At 41.0% G+C, this 13,333-nt stretch overlaps 1 protein-coding gene across 5 annotated transcripts in view; it reads left to right on the top strand.

Moving 5' to 3' along the window:
- Positions 1-7,539, top strand: part of LOC112866298 (GTPase IMAP family member 7-like) — a 155,400-nt gene extending 147,861 nt beyond the window's left edge. For 3 of the 5 annotated variants that reach the window (XM_086686645.1, XM_086686636.1, XM_086686652.1), the window contains one exon: positions 6,121-7,539. In XM_086686645.1, coding sequence (XP_086542771.1) covers positions 6,121-6,989 — 869 coding nt within the window. In that variant the 3' untranslated portion in view covers positions 6,990-7,539. Of the gene's footprint in view, positions 1-101; positions 173-6,110 lie in introns of those variants that run through there. The other 2 variants (XM_086686660.1, XM_086686666.1) reach the window with 2 other exon arrangements.
- The last annotated feature ends 5,794 nt before the right edge of the window (positions 7,540-13,333 follow it).

The following is a 13,333-nucleotide window of genomic DNA, read 5'->3' as shown; positions in this document are numbered from 1 at the left end:
CTTTAAAGCCAAATAGTTTCTTCACTAGCTCCAACCAATCTGAGCTTCCTGCCTCAGAGGCTTAAAGGGGGAAACATATTTTCCTCACAGTGAAAGCAAAAGCAGCAGCTCAAACAGGTTCTTTGGAGAACAATGGGGGAACTCAGCTCCTTCAAAAGAAGGTGAGCCGGGCCTCAGAGCAATGGAGCCGTGAGGGGCAGCAGGACATAGGGGTGTGCATGGGTGTGGGTTCTGGTCTGAGAGGGGACCTAGTGTCAGGCCAGCAACCCAGCAAAAAGGATGCTGCCACAGGGGTCCTGGGGGAGGAAGAGTGGGAGTAAGGAGATTGATTGCCCCATGTCCACACGTCTCCTATTTAGCAGGACAAACTTGCTGAACAGCGTATCTTCCATCAGTTGCTGTCATGACAGAGTGAGTGCTGCCTGACACCCCATCCATTTCCCTTAGTAGGAAACTAGTGTCCTCAAGGCAGGTCTTTAGACCTGAAAGGCAATTTAGAGAGCAGTCTATCCAAATCCATCTTTTTCCTGAAAGAAAATCTGAATCCCAGACAGTGTGTGTGTGGTTTTATCAAATTCCCCGGGATACCCAGGTCACAAATGGCACAGGAAGCCTAGAATTCAGCTGGCTGTGTCCTTTCCAACATGTAAGAGAGAAATGGTGTGATCGACAGTGTAACAGAGGAGGTAAGGAAGGGGTGCCATGGGGAGATATTGAGCTATTCTATAGAAAACAAATGTGCGTGAAGCCCTTTGGTTGCCTTCCCTAATTCCAGGGTTGCTACCAGTTCATGTTTCTGGACAGAGAGTGAACTACTTCCCCTGGCCTCCCATGATCTATTTCTGATCCAATGTAAACAGAAATGTAGAATCAAGGGCCTGAGAAGGAACCAAGAAGAGACCAGAGAGTGCAAGGTTTATGCATGAGTGTAGGGTCAGACACACTGTGCATTGGATCCCTTCTCTGCCCAAAGCCCATTAGCGCAGTGATCTTGGGCAACTTTCTCAGAATTTCTGAGCCACATCAATCTCCTCGTTTCAAAAATTAGAGTGGGGGCGCCTATCTGGCTCGTTGGAAGAGCATGGGACTCTTGATCTCAGGCTTGTGAGTTTGAGCCTCATGCTGGGTGTAGAGATTAAATACATACATACATGCATACATACACTTTAAACATTAGAATACTAAAAAGTATTACATTACTAGAATACTAAAAATGTTATCACTTTATCAGTAATTATTTACATATGTATGTCTGGAAGATAAAGGTCATTAAAATATACCATAATCAGAGTTGAAAAAGCAATTAGAATTTTTAAAAAATTACCAGGTGTATTCCAATTCCCAGATCGTCTCCTAGAATTGAAAATTGAAATCAGCTCCAAATACGGTTCATAAATTTCGATTCTTTCATGTGTCTTAAGTTAAATTTTATAAATAAGTTTTCACCTTCCTTTCTTTTTGTAAAATGATTTTGGTTAAGAAATGGTTGGTCCTTTTTCCAAGAGAATTGGACAGTGTACATTTTGCTCATTAAATCCTCAAGACGTCATATGACATGTTCTTCTAGTTTCCGTATTTTGTATAAATTTATATTTAAGGAGAGGTTTGATCAGATTAAGGCTGCCTGGTTAGTTGGGTGGCAATATTTCATAGGTGCAGTTGTAAACGTCCATCAGAAGGCACCTTATATATTCTTCTGTCTCTTTCTGTAATGTAGCAAACTGTAATGATAGTCTAGAGTAACTTTCTTTCATTAACAGTCACAAATAATAATATTATAATTCTATCATTCTTTCTTCATTTATTGGATGGCATAATCCTTTAAAAAAGAAAGTTCCCCTGAATCATACTTTCATTTCCATAAGGTGTAGTTAATAAGACAAAAGGAATGCTTGAATCTTTTTTTGTCCATGTTCAGACTGATGACATCATTTCCTAGCATACCCCAGAGAGAACACTTCACTTCTTTTGCGATGATGGTATTGATATGAATTCATGAACGTCAACATAGTTGATGAATTTTAATCCATTGACATTATTATTCTCATTGATAGTCAAATTACCCCATCTCTGTCCAGTCAGCCTCTTCAAGTTGGCCCTGTACTCCTTTCGGTAAGATCCGAACATTTTTTTTGAAAGTGATCTCTGTACCCAATGTGGAGCTAGAACTCATGAACGTGGGATCAAGAGATGCATGCTGCATTGACAGAGCTAGCCAGGCATCCCACGGTCTGAGTAGTTTTGATAGAATCCTCACTTTATAGTATGACTAGATAGTGTAGGATCCACTTGCACGTTTCTTGGCCCAGATCTGGAATCGGTACGTTCTCCTAAGATTTTTAATGTTTTTTGTGGGAAATGGCATTTGAAGGGCACAGTATGGGCGCTAAGGGTGTTCATTGCCACTGGGCTTGTCCTTGGGCTTCAAAACTACACATGTGCACAAAAAGCTAAGAAAAGGACAGGATTCCTGAAAACAATTTAAGATTTTCTTGACGTTTCCCCCCCCTATTTGGCATTACACTATATCCCATTAGGACAATAGCCAATGAAGTAACTCCATTTTCAAGTTTCTTGGACCAATTCTTTGTGGTTTGTCTATTACACGAAATACTATGTATTGTATTTGCGTTTGATTTTTACTAGTTATCTGAAAATATAGTTTTTGTTGTATAATTATGTAAGCTATTTACAGATGTTCCTCACTATCCACAAGCAGAACGTTCCTATGAAATCTTTTATGAAACAAAATGACATAAAGGAGAGAAGCAATTACCATGAATGTACATGGAAAAAGGGTGCGCATTCCCAGATCTCCCCCAAATAACCTCCCTTATGTGTTTCTGATACTTTTAGACACAACTTGTTAACAGATGCACACATTCAATTGAGAGAAAGCCCACGTGCTCATCTGGCTCACAGACTGGTGACTGGATGGTGAACCCCTGTGTGAGGTTCCTGGGGAAGGTGATTGGCAGCTGGCGTGGACAACTGCCCACTTGGCCTCTCTATTAGCTCAACTGGCTGTAAAACAAATGCGGAACGCTGTACTCGTGTTCAGCTTTTTTTTGTGCAAATGAAAAATCCTCTTAGAATGTATTTCAGCCAGCAACAGCAGGTACGCATGTAGGTCTTTCATAAAGGAAAAGAGCTGTGATTCAAACGCTCAAAAAGAAGGAAGTACATGCTTTCAAGACAAATCTATGACATCTAAGTATACTCAAAGTAGTTTCCAGCTTCTACCCTGCCCCCGCCTTATTCCTCCCATCCTTCTGTCAGTAACTTCTTTGGTAACGGTTCAGATGATCTGCCATCGCTTTTTCATGTGCCTGAAATATATGTTGTATTTTGTACCTACAGTTCATGTTCCTCCCCATTAGAGAAATACAGTAAACTAAATATTATTTTCTTCACTTTGCCTTTTTTTTTTTTTTTTTTTTTTGCTTAATGAAATATCCTGGAGATCTCTCCATTCCGGCATAGAGAGGTATTTCTTATTCCTTTCTACAGTTGGATAGTACATCGCTGTGTGTATGTACCTTAGTTTATTCAACCAGACTCCTACTGGTGGGTATTTGGTAGGTTTTTGGTCTTTAATTATTACAAATAGTGACACAGAGAATAAACATATGCCTAAACTTTTCCTGTGGTTTTGTCAGTGTAGCTCTGGGACATAAGGAAAGGGAACTTCTTCCTCTACCCTTCAAGGTCTTCCAGCTGCACTAAGAATTACATTCACTTGAGGCAGATTAACAAGAGAAAAAAAAGCAGTGTGCACACATGCTCAGTAATGAAACTAAGATGAAGGGAAATGACCAAGGCAGGAAGTTTTTATACTTTTTAGGCAAAGAGACGATGGATCTGTGAGGGATTGACAAAACAAGGAAAACTTAACTTTGGGAGCATCTGTTAGGGAGGAATTCTAAAGAGACTTTGGGCTGGGATAGTAAATTAGTAGAAAGTAGTGGGCTGTTTATACAGTCTTCTTGGCTCTGAATCTCCCACCCCTTGTCATGAGAGTGTCTCTTTACCTCCTGGGACAGGATGGGCACCTTTTACACGTGAGAATTTGTTTCCTGCTTGCAGGAGGACAGAAGAGGGTCTTAGTAATCTTCCCACATAGGTTGTATCTTAAGTTACTTTCACTTAAAATAGTCAGTATGCTAGGGCGCCTGGGTGTCTCAGTCGGTTGAGAGTCCGTCTTCGCTCAGGTCATGATCTCACAGTTCCTGGGTTCGAGCCCTTCAGGCTCTGTGCTAACAGCTTGTTGGGAGCCTGGAGCCTGCTTCAGATTCTGTGTCTCCTTCTCTCTCTGCCCCTCCCCCGCTCACGCTTTCTCTCACCCTGTTTCTCCAAAATAAATAAATTTAAAAAAATTAAAAAAGAAATAGTATGCCAAAATTGCACGTTTAAGAGTGAGCGGCCCTGACCACTACAGGCATAAGTCCTAAAATTGGGACTCACAATCCAATAAATGTATATGTAATTTGTACGATATTGCCAATTTCTCCTCTGTAGGTTTTAGACTGTTTTTCAATTTCATTAGCCATGGAGAAGAGAACCTGTTTCCTCTAAACCTTTACTGACTGATTATAGCAGCAAATTTTTGGATTATTGCCAAATCCGTAAGTGGAGAAATAGTATCTCAGTGTAATTTTCATTTACTATATTTAGTTATTTTCTTTTCCTATGTCGGATTTATTTTTCTCTACTTTAAGTGAGTGTTCATGTATTTTTACATAGTTCAGGAGCATTGACATTTTTTTTCTTTGAACTGTTTATTCCTATGTCTTGCTCCATTTTCTATCGAGCTGTTGGAAATTTGTCTCTCTACTTTTAGGTATTCTTTGTATAAGAGGAGAATTAACCCTCTTTGATATAGTCTGACATTCATATTTTAATTGTGATGCTCCTTGTCTCCCATTGTCTTTTAGGTCTTTATGCAGTCAGATGTATGAATCCTTTTCTTTACAATCTTTCAAATCTTAGAAATAGTTGCCCCGCCCCTAGGTTACAAAGGATTGGTCTGAGTTTCTTCTAGTATTTATGTGGATTGATTTTTAGTGTTATGTTTCTAATGTATTTAGCATGTGAATGGCTTGAAGACGTGGGTGCAGTTTTGTCTTTTTCTGTGTGGTTTTGTAGTTATCCCAATGCTGGTTATTAGTCCATCTTTCTCCCCATTGCTGTGAGAGGCTGCCTTATGGACGATAAAGGTAACGTAATACAATTGCACTGGATACTCATGAATATAGTAGACCAATTTGGTCTAACTCTGAATTGTCTGTTTTTGTTTTCCGTTCTGTCTCTGTTCACACACACGTCATACTGCCTTAATTATAGGGGCTAACATATTTTACTATCTGGTAGAGATGGCCCTCCCTCATCGTTCTTCTCTTTGTTGACTCTACAGGCTAATTTTCTTTCTTCATTCATCCAAATGAAGTTTATAGTCAACTATTTTAGCTGCAGAGAAAAAATGTGACAAATTTGTTAAAATTTATATTTCTATAAAATCACGTTAAAGAAGTATCTATTAAAACAGTGTTGAATTTGGGGAAATGTCTGTTCTGCATCAAAGTATTTTTCTTCTTAACTCTACTAAAGAGGATGTATTGTAACAATCCATTTTCTCATATTGAACCACCGTAGTATTTCTGAAATAAATCACATTTAATTATGGGGTATTACTTTTTAGTGTCTGACAATTTATTTTCGATTTTTGCAATAGTATTTGCAAATGAGACATGTCTGTAGCTTTATTTATTGGTGAAAACTTTGTTAGCCTTTGGGATCAATATCATACTTGTGGTATAGAATGAACAGGAAAGATTTCCTTCTGTTTTAAGTCATCAGGAATAGTTTAAGAAAGGTTTAAGTGACATCCCCATGAAACCATTTGGACCTGGTACTCTTTTGTAGGGGAACTCTTTAACTACTTTGTTGTTTCTTCCATGGTGATTGAATTGTTTCATCTTTTCGTCTTTATGGGACCAACATGGATAGTACACTACTGCAGGTTTTCATGGAGAAACACAAAGGAGATAAGAGGAATGTGATGGTTTCCACTTACCTTCGTTGACTCTTTTTCTTCTCTTTCCCTTTTTTACCACATGGCAGACCCTCAGGACAACAGTCTGAGGATTGTTTTGGTGGGGAAAACTGGAAGTGGGAAGAGCGCAACGGCCAACACCATCCTGGGGAGTAGAGTCTTTGAGTCTAGACTTGCTCCCAATGCTGTCACTCCCAAGTGTCAAAAATCATCCAAGGAATGGAAGGGGAAGAAACTTCTTGTTGTTGACACCCCAGGGCTCTTTGACACCAAGGAGACCCTGGATACGACGTGCAGGGAAATCAGCCGGTGTGTCCTCTACTCCTGCCCTGGGCCCCACGCCATCGTCTTGGTCATCCATCTGGGCCGCCACACAGATGAAGAGCAGAAGACCGTGGCATTGATCAAGGCTGTCTTTGGGAAGCCAGCCTTGAGGCACATGATCGTGTTGTTCACTGGCAAAGATGACTTGGAGGGTCAGAGCCTGAGTGACTTCTTAGCAGATGCAGATGTGAAGCTAAAAAACATCATCAGAGAGTGTGGGAACCGCTGCTGTGCCTTCAACAATAAAGCCTCAGAGGCCGAGAGGGAAGCTCAAGTGCAGGAGCTGGTGGAGCTGATAGAGGAGATGGTGAAGAGCAACGGAGGGGATTACTTTACCGATGCCATTTACAAGGACACAGAGAAGAGGCTGAAGCAACGGGAAGAAGACCTGAAGAAGATCTACACCGATCAATTAAATAATGAAATTAAACTAGTAGAAAAGGAATATGCTGATAAATCACAGGAAGAACGGGAGGAAAAAATAAAATGGCTAAAGAGGATTTATGATGAACAATTAAAAGATATCAAGGAAGAAGCTGAGAAGGGCATATTTGAACATGTTTTAGATGGGATTAGGAGGGTGCTTTCCAAAATATGGCATATGTTCTGGTAGTAAAGATCATTTCATTTTTTCTTTTGAATTTACGATGATTTGCAATAGTGGTAGATTGTAGTTTCCATAGACAGCTGTGACAGTAGCTTCTACTTATTCTTCCTATAACCTGACCCTGTTACTCCTGCCACTGAGTTGTGGGGCCTGTGTCCTTTACCTTGGAACTGGGCAGATCTGGGACCGTTTCAATTAATAGCAGATGGTTGAAGCAACACCTTGTGACTCTAAGGTTACATATGGGCAATGCTTCCTTGCCCTGTTGGAGTTCTTGCCCTTGGAACTTGACTGCCATGTTGTGAGAAAGCCCAGGCTGTCTCTTGAGAGGCCCCCATGCAGAGGGCCTGAAGTCACTGGCACACTTCCCAGCTCACCTTTCATTTGTGACTCACACCAACTTGCCCGCCATGCAAATGAGGCAACACAGAAGCGGGCCCTCCAGCTGCCCCGCCATCTCAGGCGAAGTTGCAGAAAGCAAAGATGAGCCATTCCCACTGAGTCCTGACCAAATTGCAGCTTTATGAGAACAAATAAATGATGGTTTTGTTTTTAACCATTGAGCTTCAGAATGGTTTGTTATGCAGTGAGAACTAACCAGAATGAAGCCTCTTCCCAGCTCTCAGTCCCCAGTGCCTCCCCTTCCCACCTGTCCCTCTTCACACAAAGTTGGCATAATCAGGCAATGGCATATAGAGTTCAAAGACTCAGGAAAGTTCAAATCGGAAATCCTGCACATGTTCAGTGTCTGAACCACTGGTCACATGCGTTGTTGCACTGCATGGTCACAAGTACTTTTTAGGGAGGTATTGGGTTTCTCTGGAAAGATTGTTCTGTGGTTCATGGAGATCTGAAAGTCACAGGATTCTCTTATTGTGTTTCTCTCTTTTCTTTTTCAGGGACCATCCTAACTTAAAATGTCTCCAATTGTATCTGAAAAATCCCATCTGGGCCACATAGTTTTCATTTGCCTCTGCAGAATCACACTTCACCCTAGCTCGTTGCCCCCTGAGGCTGATCTAGTTGCACTACATCGGTGGGGTCTCTTGCTCTCTGACTTCTGCCTGGCTGGCCAATGGGAAGTCCAAGTCAGAGGCCCTGTGGAAGTAGAAAAGCAAGGCTGGGGTATCCATTCTCCCACCTCTATCTCTGCAGAGCCATCTCTGACTAGCTGCAGACCTATGCTAAAGGTCACAGCTCCTCCCTTGGTGGGCTTTCTACCCAACTCTTCTTCTGCATTCCAGTCTTTGTTCACCCCTGCAGGTGGGATTTAATTTTCTTATCGATACTATCAACGTCCCTGTGTTTTCTAAATTCCCTGTGTGCACAGTGTGTAAGAGGCCCCTTCTCTAAACTTTCTCCAATTACCTAATGAGAGCAGACTATCTTTTTCTTGTTAGAACCTGATTGATAAATCTTATGGTACCCAGTTCTCTTTCAGAGCATCTTTATTGTTGTTGATGGTTTTACATTCCCTCTAGTGCTTGTTTCCTGACACCAGAAAAATCTCTCCTTACCCTTCCATGCTGTGACTTTTGCAGTAAGTAGATGAAAGGTTCTGTCTTGCTAAAATAATAAAGAAACTTCAAAGTTAGATGGGTGACTCTCAGTCACTCACAAGGATTGCAGACATCCCAAATCCAAATTATTAGAATTTTTATTCGTCCTTTGTTTTGTCTGTGAACATGACTGAGAGTGTTTACCATATCAGTGACTTTTTGGGAGATGGATTAGAGATTAAGTCTGGAAAATTTAAGATTCTAAATACCCGCTCATCCTAAGATTCATCACCAGTATTCAGAATGCAGTAAAAGCAACATGGGAGAAAAATCCCCTCATGAGAAAACATGTGTCAAATGACAAAGTGAGACCAAAGTACTCTTCGCCATCATGCAGTTCTTATGTTCAAAAGTACTTCCTTGTAAGTGACTCATTTGTGTGATAGTATGTCTAGAGAGAAAAGTATTCATGCTCTCTCCTGACGTTTTTCATTTCAGAACCGTTTAAAAGATATTTTCTCTCAGAGATATGCAGAAGCATTCTTAATACAATTAACCTGTGTGAGGGCTGTTTGAATGTGCAGCTTACGTGAGCTAATTTCTTTTTTCCCAACCTTAGGTTCTATTTTGGAAGGTAACACATACCCAGAGAAAAACGAGTAAATCAAATAAATCATTATCTCTTCACTTGACAATTGAAATATTGCTCACTCACTTCTCTTAACATATTTTATGTCCCAGTTTTCCCTGAAGATGGTTCTATTTCAGTGCTGAAGACCGTGGTATTTCCAGCGTTTAATGTGTCCATGATCCCTGTTGTTGAAATATGTGATCGTCATGACTCATGATGGGGAATTTACACTAGGATTTATAGAGGAAGACCTGAAAAAAGATTTAGCGTATTAAGTCTACTGTGAAGGATGTGTAGGATGTGTCCATGCGGGTGATGGGTATGATGGTCATGCTTCTATTCAGAAACAGGAAAGTTCAGGGTGACAGGTAAGATTTTCAGGGGAAGGATAGAGTCAGAAGCAACAGTGTTCAGTTAGGTTTGTGACAAGTTCAATATCAGATGTCAAAGTTAGGGTCTAATGTAAATGACCTGCATTAACTTGAAATCTGGGTCAGAAGGCTATATGAAAGGCTCGGGGTAACATAAATATCTCCCTTAATATCAGTTGAATCTTTACTAATTGCCAATACCCCACAGTCCAAAACTATATGCTAGAAGCTCCATATAGGATGTCCAAAGGAAGAAGCAAGAACCAGTTTTGTGAGGTTTAGTCCTTCAACTAATTTGATAGATATTTGAAGGGGTCAAGAGGAAAGGACCTTTTCTGTTAGGTTTCCGCATTTAAGTAATCTCTACACCCAACATGGGGCTCCAACTCATGACCATGAGATCAAGGGTCGCATACTCTTCCAAATGATCCAGCCAGGCATCCCAAGAGGAAAGGGCTTTTAGACGAGAACATTTAATTTATAGGGACAATGACAAATTAGTATTGGTCACTTCTTGGAGTTCATCTGTGGCAGAATCGTCTCCCCAGGGCAGAAGGTGGCCCAGGTGTAACCGTGTGACTATGTAAGGGAGGCTCCACAGGGAGTCGTCTCTGCTTGCCATGTCCAGAGAGATGGAGGTTTTCTCTCTCCTGAAACCTAGTGAGGCGGCCTCTGGAGTTTGATACTGCCAGAGGGGTGTGGGCGCTGTACATTAAGAGACTTGTTGTGTGTCCTTCAGAGTTTGGCTCTGCTGCCTGGTGGTCATGGGATACATGAAGGGTGTTGTTTTGCTCTGTGGAGGGAGCAGAGTACACATGTTGGTGGAGGTCTTGGACGCAGTCAGAACTTTCACTAACGGGGAAAAAGAATGTGTTCTTCATATATCAAATGGGGCCACATGGGAGGGAGGCACCCAAAGCCAGTTTGAAGGGGATTTGCCCAGGGGCCCAGCAAGGATCCCAGCAGCTCGTATGTGCATCAGAGTTCTGGAAGTCCAGCACTAGGAACAGACGTTGAAGCAAGCGATGGGAGAGGAGAGAGTGGCCTTCTGTTGGGCTTATGATTTCAGATTCCCAGAGGAGACTCTGAAGGCTATTAACAGTGTTCCACGGGGAAAAGAGCCACTAAGAATGCTGCCACTGTCCCCCCACCAAGGCCAGACTACACTTGACTCATCTTCAGTGTTTCTGCCTCTTCTCCTCCAGCCCATGAAGAATCAGAGCCAAGGCAAGGACAGGAGGAGAATGGCAACGTGGGGAGAGCTGTAAGCAGCCCTGTCTACACTGCAGGTTCTTCTCTGGGAGCAGGCACATGCCAGGGATGCCAGGGACAGTAGAAGATTTACCCTTCAGTAATATTTTTTAAAAGTTTTTGTAAATATATATATATATATATATATATATATATATATATATATATATAGCTAACTTGACAATTTATTGTCAATAAATTGTCAAGTTAACTAACATACAGTGTATACAGTGTCCTCTTGGTTTTGGGGGCAGATTCCTATGTTTCATCACTTACATACAGCATCCAGTGCTCATCCCAACAAGTTCCCTCCTCAATAACCATCACCCATTCCCCCCCTTCCCCCATCAACCCTCAGTTCGTTCTCTGTATTGAAGAGTCTCTTATGGTTTGCCTCCCTCTCTCGTTGAAATCATTTCTTCCCTTCCCTTCCCCCATGGTCTTTTGTTAAGTTTCCTAAGCTCCACATATGAGTGAAAACATATGGCATCTTTCTTTCTCTGACTGACTTATTTCACTTAGCAAAATACCCTCCAGTTCCATCCATGTTGTTGCAAAAGGCAGGATTTCATTCTTTCTCATTGCCAAGTAGTATTCCATTGTATATATAAACCACATCTTTATCCATTCTTCTGTTGATGGACATTTGGGCTCTTTCCATAATTTGGCTATTGTTGAAAGTGCTACTATAAACATTGGGGTACATGTTCCCCTGTGAATCAGCCCTCCTGTATCCTTTGGATAAATTCTGAGTAGTGCTATTGCTGGGTTGTAGGGATGTTCCATTTTAATTTTTGGGGGAACCTCCATAATGTTTTCCAGAGCGGCTGCACCAGTTTGCATTCCCACCAACAGTCAAGAGAGTTACCGTTTCTCCACATCCTCGCCAACATCTTTTGTTTCCTGAGTTGTTAATTTTAGCCACTCTGACCGGTGAAAGGTGGCATCTCAATGTGGTTTTGATTTGTATTTCCCTGATGATGAGTGACGTTGAACATCTTTGCATGTGTCTGTTGGCCATTTGGATGTCTTTTTTGGAAAAGTGTCTATTCATGTTGTCTGCCCATTTCTTCACTGGGTTATTTGTTTTTTGGGTGTTGAGGTTGGTAAGTTTTTTATAGATTTTGGATACTAACCCTTTATTGGATATGTCACTCTTAAATATCTTCTCCCATTGCATTGGTTGCCTGATTGTTTCCTTTGCAGTGCAGAATCTTTTTATCTAGATGAGGTCCCAAGAGTTCATTTTTTCTTTTATTTCCCTTGCCTTCAGAGACGGGTCGAGCAAGAAATTGCTGGGCCTCAGGTCAAAGATGTTATTGCCTGTTTTCTCCTCTAGGGTTTTAATGGTTTTATCTCTCACATTTAGGTCTTTCATCAATTTTGAGTTAAATTTGTGTATGGTGTAAGAAAGTAGTCTGTTGCTTCATTATTGGTATATAGAAAGGCAACTGATTTCTGTACATTGGTTTTGTATCCTGTGACTCTGCTGAATTCATGTATCAGTTCTAGCAGCTTTTTGGTGGAGTCTTTCAGGTTTTCCATGTAGAGTATCATGTCATCTGCGGAAAGTGAAAGTTTGACTTCTTTGCCAATTTGGATGCCTTTTATTTCATTTTGTTGTCTGCTTGCTGAGGCTAGGACTTCCAACATGATGTTAAACAACAGCCATGAAAGTGGACATCCCTGCCATGTTCCTGATGTTGGGGGAAAGCTCTTACTTTGTTTCCACGAGGATGGTATTAGCTGTGGGCTTTTAATATATGGCTCTTATGAAGTTAAGGTAGGTTCCCTCTTTCCCGACTTTCTTGAGGGCTTTTATGAAGAAAGGATGCTATATTTTGTCAAATGCTTTTTCTGCATCTATTGACAGGATCATATGGCTCTTATCCTTTCTTCCATCACATAAATTGTTTTGAGAATATTGAACCAGCCATGCAGCCCAGAAATGAATCCCACTTAATCGTGGTGAATAATTCTTTTGAGATGCTGTTGAATTTGACTTGCTAGTATTCTGTTGGGAATTTTTGCATTTATGTTAACCAGGGATATTGGTCTGTAATTCTCCTTTTTAGTGGGGTCTCTGGTCTGGTTTGGGAATCAAGGTAATGGTGGCTTCACAGAATGAGCCCGGAAGCTTTCTTCCATGTCTATTTTTTGGAACAGCTTGAGAAGGATAAGTATTAACTCTGTTTTAAATGTCTGGTAGAATTCCCCTAGAAAGCCATGTGGCCCAGGACTCCTATCTGTTGTTAGATTTTTGATAACCGATTCAATTTCTTCACTGGTTATGGGTGTGTTCAAATTTTCTATTTCTTCCTGAGTTTTGGTAGCGTGTGGGTGTCTGGAAATTTGTCCATTTCCTCCAGGTTGTCCAGTTTGTTGGCATGTAATTTTTCATAGTATTCCCTGATAAGTGTATCTGTGATGTTGGTTGTGATCTGTCCACTTTTATTTGTGCTTTTTATCTATTTGGGTCCTCTCTTTTTTCTTTTTGAGAAGCCCGACTAGGGGTTTATCAATTTTGTTTGTTTTTTCGAGAAAAGAAAAAAGCTAGCTATTAGATTCATTGATTGGTTCTACTGTATTTTTTTTGGC

The sequence above is a fragment of the Puma concolor genome, chromosome A2 (genome assembly GCF_028749965.1).
Source record: "Puma concolor isolate L17-30 chromosome A2, mPumCon1.1.hap2, whole genome shotgun sequence".
In the NCBI taxonomy this organism is placed as follows: Eukaryota; Metazoa; Chordata; class Mammalia; order Carnivora; family Felidae; genus Puma; species Puma concolor.
The sequence above is the reverse complement of the archived record's forward strand: the minus strand, read 5'-3'. Positions and strand labels throughout refer to the sequence as shown.